The following is a 23,209-nucleotide window of genomic DNA, read 5'->3' on the forward strand; positions in this document are numbered from 1 at the left end:
TAACTTGTGTGTGTACATATATTTATATATATATCCAGAGTTTAATCCATCTTGTTTACAGTGATTATATGATAGATGATAGAGTAGACAGATAGATAACAATCTGTTCGCATTCTCTATTGTATTTGGGATTGTACAAAGTTTAAACTATTCTGGCTAGAAATACAGAGGGTTTTCATTAAACAGGATAAAACTGAAGTTACAACTGAATCATTTGTTTGCTAGTCTATCTAAGCATATCTAATAGTTAAGTTAGTGGTTTAAAAATCCATGATTTAGCAAATAACTCAAAATAGACGGATTTTCCCCAAGCAGATTAAAGGGATTCTGAAATGGGAAAACAAGTTTTTTTACAAAATGCATCAGTTCATAGCGCTCATACAGCATAACCCTACAATGAAATCAGTTTTTTTTATATTTAATTTTGAAATCTGACATGGGACTAGACATGTTTCCCAGGTGCCACAAGTTATGTGGCTTTAGTCAAGCTTTCTGCAAGTTGGAGTGATATCACCCCCTCCCTTCCCCTCTAGCAGCCCTTCAGCAAAACAATGGGAATGTAACAAGATAACAGCTCCCTGACACCCTCAATGTTGAAAATAGTAAAAAGTAAAAATCCAAGTGTGGTTAACCCAAGTTGAAGGGCTACCTACACACCAATATTACAACTAAAAAAATATGTTTATTGAATAACATTTTAAATGGTAAAATTAATTATGTGCAATGTATACAGTGTAATTTAGTAATAAAATATATACCATAAAAATCATGACAGAATCCTTTTAAGCTAAAAAATGCAGACGGCATTAATTGATTTAAGAAATGGCAACTGTAAGAATATTGGTCACATTTGGCTCTTTAGACACAGTCAACCAGGTCAACAGGCAAGGACTTTATGACCCACTCATCATCACCCTCCCTCTTGCTTGCCACACCTCACCCCCCACATACACATATACCTCCCAACATTTTGGAAATAGAAAGAGGGACAACAAGATTTGCATACATTTTGTGACCACGTCTGTTTTGTGGCCACACCCCCTAATTACCATGTTAATTTTATGGTGTGGTTTTATGTGTTATTACAGTTTTTCTAATGAAGGTGTCACAGTTTTCCCAAGAGACCTGTTTATCTTAAATTGTTACAATTCCTTCTTTGCTTATCTTAAATTGTTACAAAAGTATTGAAGTGCACCCGCCACATATTCTGGGCTCTCTGCCAAAAAGTCAATTAAGTCAGAAACTTTGTATCTATTTCTGGCTGTTCAGTGCAGGAGATCAAAGAGAAAGTCGGAACATTTCAGGAACAATCCGGGACTGAGGGTTGAGCTGTCAAAATCTGGACTGCCCTAGTTGGGAGGTATGCACACACACACTTGAACTCCTCCCTGTCCACTCCATCTCCATGTTGACTACCAGCATTGGGAAACAGCAGAGCTATGCAAAGACTTAAGTCAGGTCTAGTAGGCAGCATGCTTAGGATCTAAGTGCCCCCCCCCACAAATTGTGCTCTAGGCTGTGAGTGTTAAAATGAAAATCATTTCTGTCCCATCTTGGTCCGTGCTTAATCTTAACTCCACAAAATTACCCTTTCCCAATCAAACCTTTATTTTCTGAAAGATATATATCCAATACCTTTAAATAGGAAGCACTTAAACCTATATAACTAGATAATTACTGAATGCTAAACACAATGTTTGTTGTTAAGTAAAACATTTTATTTGTGATTAAAATAATGGGATCGCTTCCCAGTCAAGTCCCTTTCAGCCAGCATTCGTCATGGATGCTGGCTGACCCGTACCACAACCCATTTAATTGAATGGGAAGCGATCATCAACTGGCAATTACATTGTTATCACTGGTCAAAACACTGCTTGCCATAGCTCTTGTTGCTTGGCTGCTGTCATTGTTATCCAGCACTTTGACAAAGGTGCTTTATTTGTTTTCTTCTTCTTTTAATTTCTGGTAAAACACAAGAAGTATTCATATTGTGAAAACAGGATTTACTACACTGAACCTAGTGGGACTCATGCCCCTCGGTCCACTACCTTAGTTTGGCATGCCAGGAAAAGAACCCAAACACTTTTTTAATTCTCCATGGCACTATCAACTCCAATCTTTTTCATGCAACTGCTAAATGCTATGTGCTTGCTATAAGACTACATTTCTATTAACTGATTTGCTTCTCATGTTTTCCCTCTGCAGTCTTTCCTAAACATAAAAATCCAAAACTACCTCCATTGTTCAGAGCTGAAACCTGCTTTTCCTCTATGAAAGGGTCTCTCTCAACTCCTTCAAACAAGCGCTTAATAAACTATAATTCCCAGCATCCCATGGGCTGTTATTTGGATGCAGGGGGTGGCAGTTCAGCCATAAGGGCTTAGCAGTCCTGTAGTCCAGTAGCTGCTGCCATTGTTTTTAAGTGGTTGATAAGGACAGGCATTTTTTCTGACTTACACATCAAGCTGCATCTCAAGATTATGCCTTTTTTGCATTGAACTGCTGTGGCATGCCTTTCTGTCATTATCAAGGGTGCGCCATGTGTTTCAAAACAAAGTTTGCGCTGTCTATATTATGTCAAATCCCTACTGTCAGGAAAATACATTAGGTAGCTGAAAATTAAGTGTAGCATACTCACGTCTGTTCTGTTATATTAGCACAGACATCTTTATTATTCTGTGATTTCTTATTTTCCTTCTTCTTCAGATAATATCTTATTACTTTCTGTTGGATCCCGTTTCTGACTCCTGCAGAAAATTAGGTAGTGTACAGATGATGAAGACCCACTTGTACTAAGGGTATTTTATTGGGTATATATATTTTTTTAACTTTAGCTTTCCTTACATTTCTGCTGGTGGTACCTCAGGCCCCTTCTCTACGTCAATATCTTGGGTTCTCCCTATCTTATAGTTCTCTGCTGCGAGCATGTATCTGCAGTGTAGGCACCTGAACAAATAAAATAAAAATGTACAATTCATTAAGGCTTGATGCATATAACATTCTCAAATACTAGACAACAGTAGTGGTTAATACGTTGTAAAATATTAAGGGGCAGATTTATCAAGGGTTGAATTGAATTTGAGGGAATTTTCGAAGTAAAAAAAAAAAGTAATTTTTTGGATACTTCGACCATCGAATAGGATACTATGACTTCGAATTTACTTCGAATTTGATTCAAATTAAAAATTGTTCGAAAATTCGACCTTTCGATAATCGAAGTACTGTCTCTTTAAAAGAACTTAAACTTCAATACTTCGACAAATTAAACCTGCCGAAGTGCTATGTTAGCATATGGGGACCTTCTACAACCATTTTCTAAGTCTTTACACATCGAAGTAAAATAGTTCGATCGTACGCTAAAATCGTTCAATTCAAACGATTTTACTTCGATCGCAAATTCGGGGAAAAATACTTCGATTTTGATATTCGAAGTCAAAGTATTTCAATTCGATGGTCGAATTTCGAAGTATTTTACACTTTGAAATTCGACCCTTGATAAATCTGCCCCTAACTGTTTTATTTTAAAAAGGGTTCATTCTGTAAAAACAGAATCACTTCAATATTTAAATACTTAGTGCTCCCCACAGCGCTCCCTGGACCATGGCAAAAAATTACTACAGCAGCATTAAAATGGCTGAGGATCAGGGAGTGGGTTTTCTATTCATCCTTCATAAAGATACTGAAATAATGTCACTTACCATCCAACGCTTAATGCCACTATTAGTGCCAGTAATGCCACGATAATAATAATGTATATATCCTCTTTTGATAATACAGGCTGTATGGTGGTTTTGTGCACCCCATGTGCCTGTGTCACTTTGTCTAGAACATCAGCGGTTTCAGCTATTGCAGTTACCGGGACTTTTACTGGTTCTGGTTGCTCATAATCTTTATATTCTTGTGATCTCACTGCAAAATAGAGATTGATTATGTTAAACCCCAAATATGCATTCTTTGGTGAAACTCTCTGCTATGGGTGCTTCCCATTAAAGGAAATCAATCCATAAAATCTGAATTTTTTCATAATGATACAAATGTGCAATTCTAAGCAAGTTTCCAATATACAGGAGTTCAAGATTTTAAAGCTATTTGTAACTTTATGGGGCAGATTTATCAAGGGTCAAAGTGAATTCGAGGGAATTTTCGAAGTAAAAAAATTCGAAATTCAAAGTACTTTTTTGGATACTTCGACCATCGAATAGGATACTATGACTTTGAATTCGTTTCGAATTAAAATCGTTCGAATATTCGACCATTCGACAATCGCAGTACTGTCTCTTTAAAAAAACTTTGATTTCAATACTTCGCCAAATTAAACCTGCCGAAGTGCTATGTTAGCCTATGGAAGCCTTGTAGAGCATTTTTCTATGTTTTTGGAAGTCAAAGTAAAATCGTTCGATCGTTCGATAAATACTTTGCCAAATTAAACCTGCCAAAGTGCTATGTTAGAAAAATGCTCTAGAAGGTCCCCATAGGCTAACATAGCACTTTGGCAGGTTTAATTTGGCAAAGTATTTATCGAACGATTTTACTTTGACTTCCAAAAACTTAGAAAAATGCTCTAGAAGGTCCCCATAGGCTAAGTTTTTGGAAGTCAAAGTAAAATCGTTCTATTTGAAGGATTTAATCGTTCGATCGAACGATTTTACTTTGACCACAGGATACCTAAATTCGATGAAAAAAACTTCGACTTCGATATACCAAGTCGAAGTATTTCAATTAGATGGTCAAATTTCGAAGTATTTTTAACTTTGAAATTGGACCCTTGATAAATCTGCCCCTATTTGTTATCACAAATGGTATTTGAAACAAAAGACCTGGAGGAAAAAAATAAAAGCAAAAAGCTGTTTTTCATTAATGCTTTGTACTTACCTGGTGTGGAAAGTAGCCATATAATGCTCATTCCAAGGAAAAGCCATAATTTAAGGTGGCTGGAAAACATGTCTGTTTTGTTGGAAATATGAATTCTTCTAATTATGAATTTTACTGCAAAGAGATAGAAGAAAAGATTTAATGTTACAATCAGCTAACACAATTGATCTAAATCTAGACAGGATACTGGGGTCTGAAATATCATTCCATTTGTGCTAAAATGTGAGAATAATGATCATATAAAGCTAAACAGTACTTATAATTTCAAGAACAAAATCAAGGCTGTTAGTCAAGTGTTTAAAACTGTATAACTTTGCATTTGCACTACCTTATACAGTACATAAACCCCCAAATAACATTAATATATTTGAATCCCCTATACCAGTACAATACAAGCTATTTACACACACATTTAAATATACATGTAAATATTTCTGAAACGTAATAAACATTTAAATATATAACAATCTGACCCCTCCTAAGTTTTATGGGTTAAATGGGTCCCTTACCCATAATGTATCATTTTCAATAAATATGCAGTTAATACTTAAAGATATGATGTTGCTTTAAGCATTGAGATATATAATGGTAACAACCAACCGCAGGCAGAGTAAAGATGGCCATGCACGGGCCGATAAAAGCTGCCGACAGACCGAGTTGGCAGATTATTGGCCGGTGTATGGGGCTCAACAGGCTTCCCATATCGATATCTGGCCGAGAATCGTCAGGGGTCATGGACCACATCTGTTCGTTGATGCGGTCCCACAATCCAACCGCCCCTAGGGCCCACGATTGGATCAGTCTGATATCGCCCACCTCAAGGGGGGCATATCGGGGGGAGATCCTCTCGTTTGGCGACATTGGCCACCTTTATCCTTATATTCAGTATTTGTGTTGTCACAATGATGAGCCAATAACACCATTAAAATGCCTTTATATTTTTAGTCATAAGTTCAACATTGGTTTAAACCAGCGGTCCTGTGACTCACTTTCACATAGGCAGTCACTCTATAGAATATGAGACTCATAATATTCTCTCAACAAATCAGAGTAGATATTCTGAGTTAAGATTACTAGTATTATTTTTAGTTTTTTTTGTGTCTGGCACATCACTCCCTAGACCAGGGATCCCCAACCTTTTGAACCCGTGAGCAACATTCAGAAGTAAAAGGAGTTGGGGTGCCAAATAAGCATTGTGATTAGTCATTTGGTAGCCCCTATGAGGATTGTCAACCTACATTGAGGCTCTGTTTGGCAGTACCTCTGTTTTTTATGCAACCAAAACTTGCCTCCAAGCCTGAAATTAAAAAATAAGCACATTTGAGGCCACTGACAGCAACATCCAAGGGGTTGGAGAGCAACATGTTGCTCACGAGCTACTGGTTGGGGATCACTGCCCTAGACTATAAGGTTAAACTATAAATGTAGACTTCCCCTAAAGTATTTTATCTGTTTTTACACTTTCTTTCAAATAAATACCATTGCTCAGTGCTACAGATATTTTTCTATGGAATATGCTGAAACAGTCACTTACCAATAATGTCTTTTCAGGGTTAGTTAAATATGTGTTGTTGCTGCTTCGAGCAATAAAATGGAACGATGATGCAAACTGATGCAAGGGAAGCCTTAGTTTCCTTGGTTACAGTATTGTGATGTCATAATGATCATCTCAGCCAGCCCATCGGCTAAAGTGACCAGCAATGTCAAAAAGAGAAAGTTATATTTTTTACATGTAGGGGCTTTTTTATCATGCTGTGTAAAAAGTACAAATTGTAGCATCTGAACAATTTTATTCTGCAACACAGTCTGCTTGTTTACTGTAAAAAGCAAAAAAGATCATTTGAAAACAAAACTGAAATAAATAAATGTACTAGAAAAAAAAAAAGTGGAGTGAAATATTACCGGTAATGTTGCCCAGAGCATCCAAACAGCAATTAGATTTTAACAGTTAGAAAACAAAAGCAAAGGTCTGATTGGTTGCTATAAACAACATCACCGGTAATGTTTCACTGCATGATAAATAGACCCATTAATGTTTGTATTTGTATAATCTCTAAACAAATTGATTCTAGATTTATAGATTTTTCATTCTATAGTTATATAGAGCCATGGATGGCATTTGACCCCTATTTATCACCCTGTGGCATCTATGCAGAAATACCAAGTAATTAGCCAATAAAACCAGTATCGATGGGTGAGGGACAGAGACATTGCTCTGCATGAGGGACGGGGGGTGCCTATTTGCTGCAATGTTGGGGGCAGGGCCGGACTGGCAATCTGTGGGTTCTGGCAAATGCCAAAGGGGCTGCAGTAAGATGCCATAGACAGTCACTATAAAGTGGACTGGTGGGGCTATTTGGGCCTCTGTGTACTTGAAATGCCAGGGCCTATTTTGGATCACAGTCCAGACCTGGTTGGGGGCTTTGCTGAAAGTGAATTACAGTATTTTTTTAAAAATATATAAATCAAGGTTTCTTTCTGAGTGAGTGTCAGAATGTAGCCCAGGGCCACCATCGGGGTGGGGACAGGGTGGTCACTCATCCTGGACCTGGTGGGTTTTTGGGTATAAAGGGAGGCCGGCCGTGCTGCCCTTACTTGGATTAGCCAAGCCCCCTGCTATCAGTGAGCTGCAGGTGTCAAAGAGTTTGAAGTCCCAGTAAAGTCGCAAGGGGATTGGTTATGCTGAAGGGGAAGTTCAAACTTTACTCATCCAATCCCCATCTAGCTTTACCGCAACTTAACTTCAGTGTCAAATGAGCCTGGAAATGCAGGCCCTATGGTACACAGACACAGGGGAGCTGCCAGTGTGTGAATTAGTATAAAGTTTTATTTATATGGACACAGTTAAGCAGAGAATTAGCTGGAGCTTAAATAACTCCTTTTGACTAGGACTATGAACAGTTAGAAAGAGTTAGCTCAGCAGGTTAAAGGGGCAAGGATAGGCTGTAAGGAAGGGGACCAATGAGATGGCTTCAAGCAGGCAAAGGGTCTAAATTGCTGAAGTGGAAGTATTTAACAGTAATAATGATTAGGCCAATTTACACCTACAAACACAATATAGAAAAGATGATTTTTCTTGTTAACTAATGGGCCAGCAGAAAGGCCAACAAATGAAATAAAAGTATTTTATATGAAATTAAAAGAAATGTAATGGTGTTTTATTTTCTTAAGAAGCTATGAAACACGCTAGGCACTGGCATTCAAATTCCTATAGTATTGTAGGGCACATTTGATGGTGGTTAATAGCTAAGCCGTAGCATACAATGGGTTTGGCACTTAAGTTGCGGTAAGTACGGATCAGATTTAATTCATGGTTCCGTAAAACCTGTCATATAAGCACAGTTACTGTCAAGAAACATGATATTGCAGCCACTGTACAGATATAACCTCTAAATGGAAATAGAACATATGTCACTTGGTGATTTTACTGGCCCTTTAGGCTTATGACACACTTTGCTAGCGCCCAAATGCACCTACACAACTTGCTGGAGTAGCACTATTAACTGATGCCTTTTTGAAAAAAACATGTTTTCCGATGACAGGCTCTCTTTAAATTAAATTAAATATGCCTGTCACTTGCAGAATTACGTGGATTTGGGAAAAGGCACATAGAGGATTTTCTAAACAAATGAAAGGTGGTTTCTATCTAACTAATGACAGCCTATACAGTTGGCTAAAAAAACAGTGGCAGAGAATGTGGTGTTGAATTTATAAGCCATAAAGGAGGGAAAAGGCTTCAATACAACAGCCACAAAAGAAATACAGCAGTATGTGATTTATGAAGGATATTGTGACCCTCTAACAGTAACCTGAACCTTCTGAAAAGCTCTCTACAGATTTCTGCTTTTATATAATTTTGTAATGTTAAAAAATAAAGCAACATTTCGGGGGTTACGGTATTTATTAAATCCTGAACGATAAAATCTTCGAAAATTTGAGGTTTATTATACCCCAATGCTACAAAAAGCCTTAATCCGAATCCTTAACTTTTATTTCTGTTGTTTTAGTGTTCAGTGGCAGCCCAGCGCAATACTGTTACAATAAGGAAAATGTCCATGAAAATGCTATCCAGAATAGGGCTACGCTATTGCTGCACTCAATGTTTTTGCACCTCAGCTGCAGCAATAAGTATCATAAAGGGTACAAAGCTTCTGTTTCTCTGTTTAGCTCAAGCAATAACCATGGCCAGATTTAAAGATTTTGTGTCCCTAGGCCAGAGAATAGGCAAAAAAGTATGTTTAACGCAATCCCTAATCCCACTTTCTACTTTTTATTTAGTGATGTGTGGGCCAACCCGATACCCGCGGGTCGGGTGGGTTAGGGCCATCCTCGCATGCTCTTTTCCGGGTCACGGGTTGAGCTCTTCTTAATGCGCTCCCCGCCCACGACCTTCCAAATGCGGATTCCGACTTCCAGGTTGAGTTTTTATAGACGCGTGACTCTCGCCCGCCCCTTTTGTGACATTATCATTGGCGCAGGTCTATAAAAGAGACCCGGAAGTCGGGCGTAGGTGGTGGGAGGTCGGGTTGCGGGTCGGGTTACATCACTATTGTATATAGCATTTTATTATTGTTTTATTCTGCAATTTTTCTGCTATTCATATTTTGTCTTTATTTGCCCTAACAACAAATTAGTATTACTTATTACACTGTATGTAATTTTAGTCTATTAGTAACTTCTAAAGAGCTTGGTTATAGCTACTTGAGGTATGAATTCTACCTTAACGGGGTTATTCACCTTGAAATTAACTTTAAGTATGATGTAGGGAGTGATATTCTAAGACAATTTGAAATTTGGTTTTAATTTTTTATTATTTGTGATTTTTAAGTTATTTAGCTTTTTATTTAGCAGCTCTCCAATTTACAATTGCAGCAATCGGGTTTCTATGGTCTAAATTACCCTAGCAACCATGCATTGATTTGAATAAGAGACTGGAATGTGAATAGGAGAGGCCTGAATAGACAGTTGAGTAATAAAAAGTAGCAATAACAATAAATGTGTTATATACCCAGTAGGTGGTGCTGTGTATTAGAAAAATAAAAATACCAGTAAATACATAAACCTAAGTTACAGGCCCAGCACAGGAAAGAGGTTTGGGTCAAACACTATGCATTAAAGACGTACTGTACATTATGTAAATCAATTTTCACAGCCACTTGTATGTATTGCTGTATGTACTCAGTGTTTCCCAAGATGAATTCTCAGCACTTTCTCATGACTCATAACATGTGGCAGAAACAACCACGTGACAGCTCAGTGGCCATACCTTTATACAGGTTACCTTTAACAGTGCACACTGTGCTATAGCCCTGTAACTGTACTGTATTGCCCTTAAAGTGTGCAGCCTATTTCCATATATTCATATATATATATGTGCCACCTGATTGTTACAAATGACACTTGATTTCAATGTGCAGCCTACACCTAGAAAATATATAATGCCACTAGAATAAGCACATCTGCCACAGCTCTCCTGCAGGGTTGTTTTTATGAACTAGTCATGTATGTGGCATCATTTGTAGTAACACATTTTGCCCACTAGCAATCAAGAATGGGCACAGGGGTATTCATACAATCTCAGAATGTGTATGGCTGCTGCCCAGCAGGTGTTCTAGGTGGGAGAGATGATGAGTACTATGAGCTCACAATCTAAGGTAAATATGGCAGCTACACCTTTGAGCAGGGGTCCCCAACCTTTTTTACCCGTGAGCCACATTCAAAAATAAAAAGAATTGGGGAGCAACACAGGCATGCAAAAACTTCCTGGGGTGCCAAATAAGGACTGTAATTGGCTATTTGGTGGACTGGCAGCCTACAGGGGGCTCTGTTTGACAGTACACCTGTTTTTTATGCAACCAAATCTTGCCTCCAAGCCTGGAATTCAAAAATAAGCACCTGCTTTGAGGTCACTGGGAGCAACATCCAAGGGGTTGGTGAGCAACATGTTGCTCGCGAGCTACTGGTTGGGGATCACTGCCTTTGAGCATGTATAGAAGCATTGTGCAGTGATAAAGCAGCAGGCACATTTCAAGGCCACACTGTATTTGGATCAATGTGCATCTCATGCAGAGGTATTACCTTTAGGTCACAATCCTTCAAGTTATAGCCATCAATCAGTATAAGGAATAGAACTAATATGGCACTTGTGGGATGACAGCTCAACATGCACAATACGTTTTCCCAAGCATCTGTGGTTGCACTAAAAACCATATATAGTGTTTAACTCCAACTCTAACGCTTCTGTGCAATTCCCAGCTTCCACTGAGTGTAAAGTATCTTACACACAAACGTTTTGGGCTGCACGCCCCTGCGTTCCATTTCAATCCGTTCAACCGCATTGAAATGGAACTCTGGATGAGCACAGCCCAAAACGCTTGTGTGTAAGGGCTCTTACAGACGAGCGTTTAGCTGCGCTTCCCTGTGTTCCGGTTTCATACATTCAGCCGCAGGGGAGCGCCGGAGTAGACAAACTGAATTCTTTTCAATGGGGCTGTACTCACACAGACACATGTAAGTGCCGAACGCTGGAAAAATGCAACATGCTGCGTCCCAACCTGAGTTTACATGCGTTTACATGCATCTGTGTGATTTCAGTGCATCTATTCCTGCGCTCCCCTGCGGCTGAACTCATGAAACAAGAACACAGGGAAGCGCAGCTAAAAACGCTCGTCTGTAAGAGCCCTAAGAGCTCTTAGAATTGTAATTTTAAAGCAGCACCTGTTTAGCACAGCTGGCATACACTTTGCATGTTTTCAGGTAACTATCTGGCCCAACCAACCAAAATATCCCTTTAAACCTGAACATGTTTAGATAACACATGGTGCTGGGCTATAACAGAATACCTGTAAATGGGCATTAGGCACATTTCCTGAGCATTCAGTGATTCAGGGCTGTGCTGTTATCTGTACAGTCATATATTAGCTGTATTCCATCTATCATTCCCTTTTATAAGGGTATCATATCAAAAAAACACTGTGCATGCCTATGCTGAAACCTCTGCAGTTATACATTATTTGTATCTTTTCTAACATTCCCCTTTATAAGGGTATCAATTGGGAAATACACCATCTAGGGCAATGCTGACATCTCTGCAGTCATACATTAGCTGTATCCCTTGTATCGTTCCCCTTTATATAAGTATTTCTATTGAAAATACACTGTGCAAGTCTTGTAGCCCCATGTTAGACCTTGGCCTGTGTAACTACACTGAGACTAATTTCCACTGATCAGAAGGCAAGTGATTTCACATGGTATAAATTTAAGCAGATGCCTTGTCTCCTGTTAATGGGACAACCACAGTTTTCTAGAGTGTTTCTATTTAACTATTTCATTAAAATCTCATACCTGGTGAAAGGATCAGATATTAAACTCTCACAATTTTGCTTATGGCTGGAGCTATGTCTTCTTCTCCTGAAATAACGGAAGAGTTTTTGTGTCCAGTTTGTCAAGAAATACTTCAAACCCCAGTGAGAACGCAGACCTGTCAGCACGTGTGAGTACTTTATGTGATGCACCGACACAGTCCTATTAGAGAATATATATATATATATATATATATATATCTATATCTATATATATATATATATATATATATATATATATATATATATATATATATATATATATATATATCTCTAGTCCCTTGTTCAGCAGCAGTCTGTATGGGCACAAAGCATACACCACACCAAAAGGGTTTAAATGGATGGTCCACCTTTAAATTAATTTTAATATGTTATAGAATTACCCATTCAGACGCATGTAAATGCTCAATGCAGGTTGGGATGCAGCATGTTGCATTTTTCCTGCTCTTACATGTGTCTGTGTAAGTACAGCCCCATTGAAAAGAATTGTGTGTCTACTCCTGCACTCCCCTGTGGCTGAACGCATGAAACTGGAACGCAGGGGAGTGCAGGTAAAAACGCTAGTCTGTAAGAGCCCATATACTGCACCCCCACCTGACAAATGGTGCATTAACCCCCAAATTGAAATACATTTTAGGCAGCATTCATTCATAAACAGATTTTTCTTATGTGATTTTGAGAAAGCACAACATTTTGGGAGGTTCCTTTTTATTTTTAAAAAAATTATACCTAAAGGGGGGTGGCAAGCTTCTGTTTTTGAGTCACTGCTGAGTTTCTGCCTCAAGTTTATTATATATGATTGACTGCCAGATTGGAAGGTATAGATCACCTAAGTTCTACAGACAAACTGGAGTTGTTTGTGGGGAGATTTTTATATTGTGAATAGATTATCTACTGCAATTATAGCAAGCACTATTTCTGCACATGCTGTATAAGCACATAGGCTCTTCATGTCATTTTACATGCAAGATGAACTGCAAGTTTCAGTCAATTCCCATAGTGTAACCAGTTCAGCAAAATCTGTGACTGGAAGTAAAAATGCATAAGGGCATCTTCCCAGGTTTATTTGATCTCCTTTTTAATATTCATTTATTAAATGTAGACAACTGTTCAGTTTTTGCAGGAAATGTTTTATGTTGGCAATGAAGTCAGGGGGTGCATAAATGATTTCCAGTTCTCAGTAGCACACTGAGTCAGGTTGCAGTTGTGTTCAAAAAGAATTATTTTATTAAGCCCATATGCAAAAAGGCCTTTTTGCATATGGGCTTAATAAAATAATTCTTTTTGAACACAACTGCAACCTGACTCAGTGTGCTACTGGCTTCCTCTCCAGAAATGTGTCCTAATATAAAGAGAAGGTGGCAGAATTGGGTGATGAATAAGGCCAAGGGCCACAGTGCCAAAAGAAAGAGAACTGGAAATCATTTAGATTGTAAGCTCTAAGGAGCAGGGACCTCCACCCTCTTGTCTCCTTGACACTACTAGCTCTTTATTGTAACTGTACATATTTGTATTGTATTTTGTATTGATGTAATGAAACCGTTTGTTCTACTAATTTATTGTTCTGCTATAAGTGCTTCACTCTCAAGTAGCGCTATATAAATAAAATATACATTCATAAATACATTATCTGTTATGGATATAAAAACAAGTCTTTTTTGCCATCAGCCCATATTTATATGTAAATATTAGGGGTTGCATAAGTCTGAATATTTCCTGTCAAATAAGCCATATGTAGGGAATTTGCTTTTATCATTAGAATAGAAGTGTGTGTGGCCAGTGGTGTCCAGACACCTCTTTAAATCATTCTACAGCAAAATCACTGCCAAGTTGCTTACTGTGTCTTAAAGAAACATCAGAACAAGAACCATTCCTCAGAAGCACACAAATCTGACCACACATGGTGGCAAGTGGTAGCTGAATGGGAATCCACTGTCGTATTACTCTGGAGCAATGAAAATGTGATAAGTCTGGGGTTGGTAGTTGTAGATGGAGAATACTACCTTCCTGAATGCTTAATGCTGACTGTAAGAGGAAAATAAATATTTAAGGAGTCTGGAGAATATTGCTGGTCATTTTCTTCCCAGGACAGTCATGATCCCCTTTTTATTCAAAATCTTGCAACTTCCATTGAAATGGGATCTCAATTGTTGGCATGTAGTTTGATTACAGACATAGGGTGTACACTCTCAAAAATAACCCACAACTATAGGTTCTTGTTATGTGAGTACTGGAATTTCTTGTGTCAAGCATGGGGTGTAGGGTACATAACGCCTGGTAAATTATGTTGATTATTGTGGTGCTTGACTTAACGCATATAAACTAGCACGGCTGCTAGTTTAGGTCAAGAGAAAATGGAACTCGCATGGCACTATGCTTGCATGTGTTACAAAAATATCAAAAGGAATTGGTATTTAGGTTTTTGCTGGACTAGTGTAACTGCAAGGGGACAACAGATAAGATGGGTCATGGCACTAAAAGGTTGCAGAGCACTCCCTAGTGCTTAGGTATGACGAAACAGCTTGAAGAAAGAGAGTAAAAAAGAAAAAAAAAAAAGCGACACTTTTTATTCATTAGCCCTTTATCTGAATGGACTAATACTGATATCACTGAGAACTAATTTGTGAAAGAAAAAAATCATCAAAGTACAATTACTGAGTGAGGAACAGCAGGTGGAATGCACTTTGGAACGTTGACGTCGCTTCTGGATAAGATGTGCACAATCAGGCAAGAAATTTTATCCCAAATGCTAGTGAATGGGAAAAAAAATACTCACAAAGAGGCTTTAGAATTGTGAGATCTGTCTCTTTGGGGATCAAAGCCTGACCCAGACCCTAATATCAGAGTGGGTTAAGCTGCATATCCTTGACATAAGCACTAAGAGGTACTGTTTTCTGTGTGATCTCCTTATATAAACTGTTGGATGTATATATGAGAAAATATCAAATAAGTTTCTTATATTGGCTGTAACTGGATATTAATTCAATTGATTAGGGGTAATTAGCTGTAGTTTTATTATACTTTATTATGAAACAAATGAAGTGCTGCTGCTTATTTTTTTTTTTTTTTAATATATATATTTATAATTTACACTGGCCAGTTTATATTAATATTGTAATAAATTGTGGATTAATATTAATTTGTATTACTCCCAATGGATTGGGAATGGTGGGATATAAAATAAACCTGAATAATTCACCCAACTTTGTGAATATTTTGCCAATAGACATACACTTTCTTAAAAGCGGCATTATGCACCTTGTTCAGCTTAAGTGCAACAAATGGGGCTTGTGCTGAAAATATTTTGCCTGTTCTAATCGTAAAAAAAATGTGTATGCTTTTTATTTTGGGAGCTAAACTGTAAGATTGTAAGAGTAAATTAGATTCACAGTGCCCGTAATAGCAATAGATAAGCAGTATACAACCCTCTCCCTTCCCTTTTGTTGGAGTCCATCATGCAGGGGAATTATGTGTACATGGGTAATCTCATTGTCTACATCACAAGGCCCATACATGAAGGTGCGTCAGTTTCCCTGTTTAGCTAAAGAAACTCATGTTGAACAAGATGGTATACTGCCTCTTTCAAAACTCTTGATATATTCTCTATCTTGTGTTGGTTGTTTGTGAACCAACACAAAATACAAGTTTACCGTTGAATGTTTATTTTCAGATAAAACTGCATTACATGAAGCTCCATTACAAATCCTGTAGAAAGTACCAGGAGGAATATGGGTTATTGCCGAAAAATCCCACTATACAGACTGAACAAAATTCATCCAAATGGTGAAATACATATTTTCAGTATGCTTTTTTTTTTTTTTTTTAAAGTTCTTAATTGTGGCACCAGTATTTTTGATCACCATTATCATACATACAGTATCATGTATTATTTGTAATTGTTCAGGTCCGTGAAAAAAATCAGCCAGGTTATGACCCTATGTTGGCATGCAACACTGAAGACCTGCAGCCTATAGGGTCGTTTTTGGAACGGTGTTTCATGTATATTCCCATAAAATCATTTGCATGCATACACACTTTCCGGCTTCTCAAATTTAAATCTATGGGAGCCAAAGGTGCTTTTGGGCACTTTTTAACCAGTTGAAAAGGAAAAGTGTTCCTGTAAATGAAGGTGAAGTTATTTTTCTTGTACAGGTATAGTATCTATTATTCGGAAACCAGTTATCCAGAAATTTCGGAAAGGCCATCTCCCATAGACTCCATTTTATCCAAATTTTTAAAAATGATTTCATTTATCTCTGTAATAATAAAATGGTACATTGTATATGATCCAAACTAAGATATAATTATTCCTTTTTGGAAGCAAAACCAGCCTTTTGGGTTTATTTACTTTTTACATGATTTTCTAGTAGACATAAGGTATGAAGATCCAAATTCTGGAAAGATCTGTTATCTGGAAAGTCTCAGGTCCCAAGCATTCTGGATAACGGGTCCCACACCTATACTAGGGGCATATTTATCAAGGGTGGAATTTCGAATTTGAAAAACTTTGTTATTCAAAAAGATTAAGAGAAATTTTATTGAAGTGGGTTTTTTTTGTTTTTTTTGGCCAAATAGGTCAGTTTTCCATCAAATGGGTCAGTTTTATGAATCGCAGTAATATCGTATTCGAATCGTACGATTCAAAGTTTTTCCCAAAAAAAGCTTTGATTTTTTCAAAGTTCACCAATTGACTCCATATAGGTTCTCGGAGGTCCCCCATAGGCTAAAATAGCAATTCAGCAGGTTTTAGATGGCGAATGGTCGAAGTTGTGATCAATTTCGAAAATAAAATTTGGACTATTCCCTAGTCGAAGTACACAAAAATTAGCTTGAAATTCACAATTTTTTTAATTCGAATTTTCACTTTGACCTTTGATAAATCTGCCTCTAATAGTGGGCTTTGTCTGATTACTTGAGGATCATTTTGTGATGATTTCCAACTTTGTTATATAAAAATGTGTTTTCTGTTGCAGTCAAGAGCCAAAATACAAGTGCCCTCTGTGCTCTGAACAGAATTTAAATCAGAGGAGCCTGCTGGAGCACTGTAACAATGTGCATTACTATGAAGAGGTGGAAACGGTAACCTACTGTTTTTTTTTTCACTATCCATTGCACAGGCTCCGTTTTAATGTTGTACTTTACAGTTTGTAAAGATTAGATAACGAAAGGGTACTCTATATCCACTCAATCATCTTAAAGTGATAACAAAAGGGAAATGTCCCATCATACTAATCTATCCAAGGTTGCCGTAATGTTTTTTTAACTTGATACTGGATCGTATTCCACTAACCAATATCTAGTCTATATTTTACTTTATATATGAAACACTGGTGGATGGTTGTTTCCAGTACCTAGCTACTGTCTGATGTGCTGCCAAAAATATGCAATTGATTAACCTTATTTAAGATTTTGAAAGGCCATCTGGCCCTGCTCCTAGTAAGGCTTCCAATTAGATTTACATGGAGCCCAGAGAAAATTAAGATGTAAACCCTGGACCAAGACTTGTGAGCATGTCTAACAAACATGTCTTATCATCCCAAAATGGGAACACCCTCTGAAACAATTACCATTATCTATAGGCACAAATCTCATATTTCTGGCTGGTGTTAAATATTCTCAAAAGAGCATCTTATAACCAGATTACAACAATATACTTCTATAAAATACCTGTATGGATTATCTGCTTCAATCCTAAACAGTTTGGGGCAAATTCACTAAAGCGCCTAACGCTAGGGCAAATTCACCAGTGTGACGTCATTTCGTTACTTCGCCGATTTACCAATGGGTGCTGGCGTAAATTCGCTAGTGAAGTGGACCTACTCTAGCGCTACTTCACACCCTTACGCCAGGCGAAGGGACGTAACTACGCTGATTCACTAACTTGCGCATTTTACTGAACGTTACCTCTTGCGCCAGACTTGCCTTCGCCACCTCAGACCAGGCGAAGTGCAATAGAGTAGATAGGGATTGCTTCAAAAAAAGTTGAAATTTTTTCTAAGTCACAAAAACATTTTTTTGGGGGTACCTTCCTTCCCCCTACATTTCCGAACACATGGCACCTAAACTATACAGTGGGCACATGTGTTGGGCAATATAACAACTCTATTTTATGAAGCTTTCCCAGGCTTGTTTAGTGTAATGTATTTGCTGCAACATATACGTCCATTGTACTTTAACTTGGTGCCGTATGCAAATTAGGCATCGCTAGCGTAACTTCGCTTTCCTTGACAAATTAATGCTATCGCAACTTCGCTACCGTTCGCCTTCCTGAGCGCAACTTCGGATTTTAGTGAATTGGCGGCGCCCTGGCGAAACTTCGCCTGGCGAAGTGTGGCGAAGCCTGCGCTAGCGCAACTCCACAGGTTGGTGAATTTGTCCCTTTTTTATCTTTCTTCAAGACAGTGCATGAATGAGCAGTTTTAATCAAATCTAGCTGTGTGCATAAACTGTTTGCTTTATTCACAAACCAGTTAAGTGAACTGTAAACCCCCCCCCCCCACTAGTTGCTTGGCTGTATTCTTTGAATACCTTTTAAATCCTTCTTGTAAGAAATATAGGCATAAATTGCCCTGCTTAATTCATAAACAGAATGTTTGAATAAACTTATGTAATCCATTAGGTAAATGAGTTCACTGTAACTTCACTGAATTGTCCCTATCTTTTAAAAAACAAAAAAATGACGAAGAATGACTTTGACCTAAGATACGTTGTCACAAATGTACAACCTCAGCTTTATATTGCACTCTTCTATTGAAGTGTTCTATTAATGTTGAGCAAAACATTTTCTTAAGCACTTCGCTTAAACTTTTTCTGAAGGGTGCTTTCTCCCAGGCCGCTTACTTTTTTTTTTACCTGTAAAAATGTAACCCTAAGGGGCAGATTTATCAAGGGGAATTTTCGAAGTAAAAAAATTCGAAATTCAAAGTAATTTTTTGGACAATTCGACCATCGAATAGGATACTACGACTTCGAATTTACTTTGACTTCTATTCGAAGTAAAAATTGTTCGACCATTCAATAATCGAAGTACTGTCTCTTTAAAAAAAACTTCGACTTCAAAACGTAAACCTGCCGAAGTGCTATGTTAGCCTATGGGGACCTGCCAGAGCATATTTCTAAGTTGTTTTTTTTTTGGATTCGAAGGAAAATCGTACGATAAAATCGTACGACCGTACTATGATCGGAAAACGATCGTACGATGTATAAAATCCTCCGACTTCGAATGTCAGAGGATTCTATTCAATGGTCGAATTTCGAAGTATTTTCCACTTCGAAATCCGACCCTTGATAAATCTGCCCCTGACAGCATTGCATTAAAAACAGTCTATACAAAGTATTCAACAAAAATACCAAGTGCATGTTTCATAAAAAGCTGAAATTAAACTGAAATTTTCATTTAATCCTTGGGGAGAGAGTCTTAATTTTTTTTTAATCCATACGGTCTCTCTTCTTAACTGTCGACTAAGGTTATTGCCCTGGGGTAAATTGACCTTTTCTAATGTCGCCCATCTCGCTTATATTTAGCATAATAAAAATGTTTAGCAACTGATACTTCAGATAAATATTTTTCTTATCCTGTTTTCTTTTTTCTTTCTCTGGTGTTTATTATTCTTTTTATGTTCATTTAATTAGGGCCTTATACCAAGACATCCAACAGGGGCATTTTATTAAGTAAATTACCCCAGAATTATAACATGTAAAGTATTCTTTGATCACAATCGGTATGCCCTGGTTGGATGTGTTATGTCTCACCGTGTATAATACCCATGCAATGTTCACTTTCCTTCATCATAACCTTGTTGAACAAACTTTTCAACAATCCCATTTTCAGGTTCATAAGATTTCTCAGATGTAAAATACCTTAACCTACTATCACTGTTTTTGCAGAAAAATGTGTTAAAGGCAGTTGCCAGTCTTCTGTATTATACTAATGTTGCCAATAAAGATAATCTCTTCCAACCCACCCAGCATCATTTACTAGTATAGTGTGTTAATACATTTATTTTGTCTTACATGTGAGGTTGTCTGGTTTAGGTAGCAAAGAAGCCCTTTGTACCCCATATAGGCAGATAAGAGAAAAAAATTGCTTTAGCTGTACTTGGGTATTTACACTGGCTACTTGGACATGCATTTATCCCTAGACTTGATTGTATATTATATTTAAACACTTTTCTGTTTTGGTGTAACTGGCCCTCTTGGAACGTTTGTGCTTCCTTAGTCAGTGACTGGTACACTTTGGGGGGTCTGAATTTATCTCAATATTTTCTGGGAAAAAAAAGCTTATTTATTAATCCACTTTCCTGAAAAAAAATTTTTGTAGGGAAAAATACGAATTTTTCAGAATGTCCATCCAAAAAAATCTGGGGTTTTTTTTTTCGGATTTTTGCCGAAAACCTTGGATTATTGCACGAAACCCAGCGCAGATCAGAAAATCTTTCGGACTTCTCCCATTGACCCATATGCAACCTCGGCAGGTCTGAGATGCCAGATTTTCAGATTGTCTTTTTTCATCCTCTGGGTATAATAAATTCAGAAAAATTGTGGTTTTTTTTTTTGGTTTTTTTCCCACTAAAAATTCAGATTTTACACTAAACAATTTGGAGTTTAGTAAATAACCCCCCTTTATGTATGCCTTTTACTAATGCTTCTGCCATTCTTGAATGCCACATGAATGAAATATTATTTGTAAAGCGGGTCAATTAAAAGTTTCTAATTTATTATGGCCTGGCTGTTCAATAAATGGAACCCCTGTCTCTGTCTCCACTTGATTAGTAAACCGTTTATTGGGTTTTTAGCGAACACTCAAAAGCTAGATATGACAGGACATACATTTTTCTCTATTTAGGTTTGCCCTATCTGTGCCACTTTACCCTGGGGGGATCCTATTCAAACTACTGGGAATGTAATTGCCCATTTAAATGCAAGACATCAGTTCAACTATCAAGAGTTTATGGTAAGTGCAAGTTCTAAGTATTTGTGTGTATGTATATGTCTGGGTGTACAAAGTCATATACAGAAAAGTTTGGCACAAAACAAAACACTTTTTGCACGTAGCCTTTAAGTGCTACCAGATTGCATGATTATTTACTTTTAAAAGGAAGCACCTGGGAGTTATTTGACAGTAATAAGTGCCAGTTCTGGATGCTATCAGAAATATAATATAAATATATTATGCAGAAATTATGTTTTGTTTTTTTAAGTGTTGTGCCAAACATTAGTGCTGCCCCAATGGTTATGGTGTCTATAGATACATGCCTTCCCGCTGGCTATAATGAAAATCGCACGCGGGATGGCACTCTGAGCACTTTGTTTTCCAAAGTCGCCCGAAGTTTCCTTGTGAGGCAGGGGAAGGCAGTTCGGGGAGATTAGTCACCCAGAAGAAGAGGAGATATGTTGCCGGGCGACTAATCTGCCCGTGTGTCTCTGCCCTAAAGCTACTGCAGCTATTCTCCTTATAATGTTCTCTCTTTGTAGTTACCAAATCACCTTTAATTTTACATCCGTAACCTATTATTGTCCTCTTACCACCTCCTCTCAATCATGTCCATAAGGTTCTCCCTGAAAGTCTTTTCCTTTATGGAACTTTACTTCTCTGGTTAGTTAGATACTGTCTTAAGACACCCCAGGCATTTATAATATGGAATTGGTTGGTACTGTATGTGCTCCAACATGTTGTTACTACAGTGGAGTATTGTCTTTTATGTAAATAAACTTTTTTCCCCCTCTTATTGCTTTTTCCTTTTAGAATATCCACCAAGATGAAGAGGCGCAGTTTCAAATAGCCATTGAGAATTCTCACAAAATGTTAAGGTGATTCGGGCAGAAAGAAGGCATCTTGTTCCTTTTTTTTTTTTTTTTTTTTTATCACAATTTGTAATATATTTAAAATAAAAAATGTATCTGTTATCCTCCTGTTAATTTATTTATTTCTGAGGGAAGGGAATTTTATTAGATTATTAATCTGACCTCTTAAATCTGCAAGTCTTGAATTTGTGCCGACTGCTGGCAACAAACTACTACTAAACAGTAGTACTATTTGGGTATTTAAGCTTGAAATGGTGAAATGATTTTTTTCTCCGAGTTGTTTAATAAAGCTCAGTCTACAGACATATAAAAGCAAGTAGTCTACAAAGTACACAGTTGGTTATTCTGTGACTAAAATTTAGATTCATGTGATCATTCTTTGTACTAAAATTTAGATTCATGTGATCATTCTTTGTACTATTACACTTAATTTGAAGATGTACTATTGTTTTAACCTTTTGCACTACAAATTAAGATTTTAATAGTTAGCCACTGAGTAGATCTGTGTTTAATGCTAGGCCATTTTTTTTTTTTTAAAAGAGGAATTGGGATGTGTATCTTTATGTAATACACAATCTTTATAACCCTATAAATGTCCCTTGGCCTCATGGTTTTTATATGGGAATGGAACTCCTTGGTGACATATAAAATCCTTATTTTACAAAAGGGGTGCATTATTCACTATATATTATACACATAGGAACGCTGGAATCATAAAAGCCTAGTATACTTATTTAGATATCCTTTAAAAATGTATGTAAAAAAGTGTAATGTCACACTCAGCTGTATCAGTCAATTGAAGCAACAAAAAATCTGAAACTATTCAAGAAAACCATTCCCTCCAATCATCAGTCCTGTTGGACTATATTTATTAGGGCATTGCATTAATCAAGGCAGTAGAAGCACATATAAAATGCTCTCGCTTTCCTACTGGCCAGAAGTGACACTGATGTTTATATCGCGAATGATGCTGCTATGAAACAAAAGTACATATGCAGTAAGTGCACATTCATTCATTTTAACCTTCTTTCCCATTAGTTGGAATATATAGTATAGTAATGCCGGGACTGGTATTAGGGGTGGGCAGAAGAGGCACGTGCAAAGGTGGGGATGTTGGTACCAAGCACCTCTTCTGCCGCAGTGTTTCTAATTAGTAACTTTGTATTTTCCCC

General features: G+C 37.4%; 1 protein-coding gene across 1 annotated transcript; it reads left to right on the top strand.

Moving 5' to 3' along the window:
- The first annotated feature begins 8,135 nt into the window (after nt 1–8,135).
- rnf138.L (ring finger protein 138 L homeolog) lies at nt 8,136–22,091 on the top strand. The gene is made up of 6 exons (XM_018267963.2): nt 8,136–8,158; nt 12,313–12,364; nt 15,904–16,016; nt 17,207–17,312; nt 21,079–21,186; nt 21,979–22,091. The coding sequence occupies exons 1-6, from the start codon at nt 8,136–8,138 to the stop codon at nt 22,045–22,047; spliced, it is 471 nt and encodes a 156-aa protein (XP_018123452.2). The 3' UTR covers nt 22,048–22,091.
- The last annotated feature ends 1,118 nt before the right edge of the window (nt 22,092–23,209 follow it).

This window comes from Xenopus laevis, chromosome 6L, assembly GCF_017654675.1.
Source record: "Xenopus laevis strain J_2021 chromosome 6L, Xenopus_laevis_v10.1, whole genome shotgun sequence".
Taxonomy (NCBI): Eukaryota; Metazoa; Chordata; class Amphibia; order Anura; family Pipidae; genus Xenopus; species Xenopus laevis.

What these genes read in the sequence shown, in the direction of transcription:
- rnf138.L (XM_018267963.2), top strand. Translation starts at nt 8,136, where the DNA reads ATGGGTTTGGCACTTAAGTTGCG. An exon ending in ACTATGAAGAGGTGGAAACG is followed by an intron (nt 17,313 to 21,078) that starts GTAACCTACTGT and finishes TTCTCTATTTAG; the next exon opens with GTTTGCCCTATCTGTGCCAC. An exon ending in TCAACTATCAAGAGTTTATG is followed by an intron (nt 21,187 to 21,978) that starts GTAAGTGCAAGT and finishes TTTTCCTTTTAG; the next exon opens with AATATCCACCAAGATGAAGA.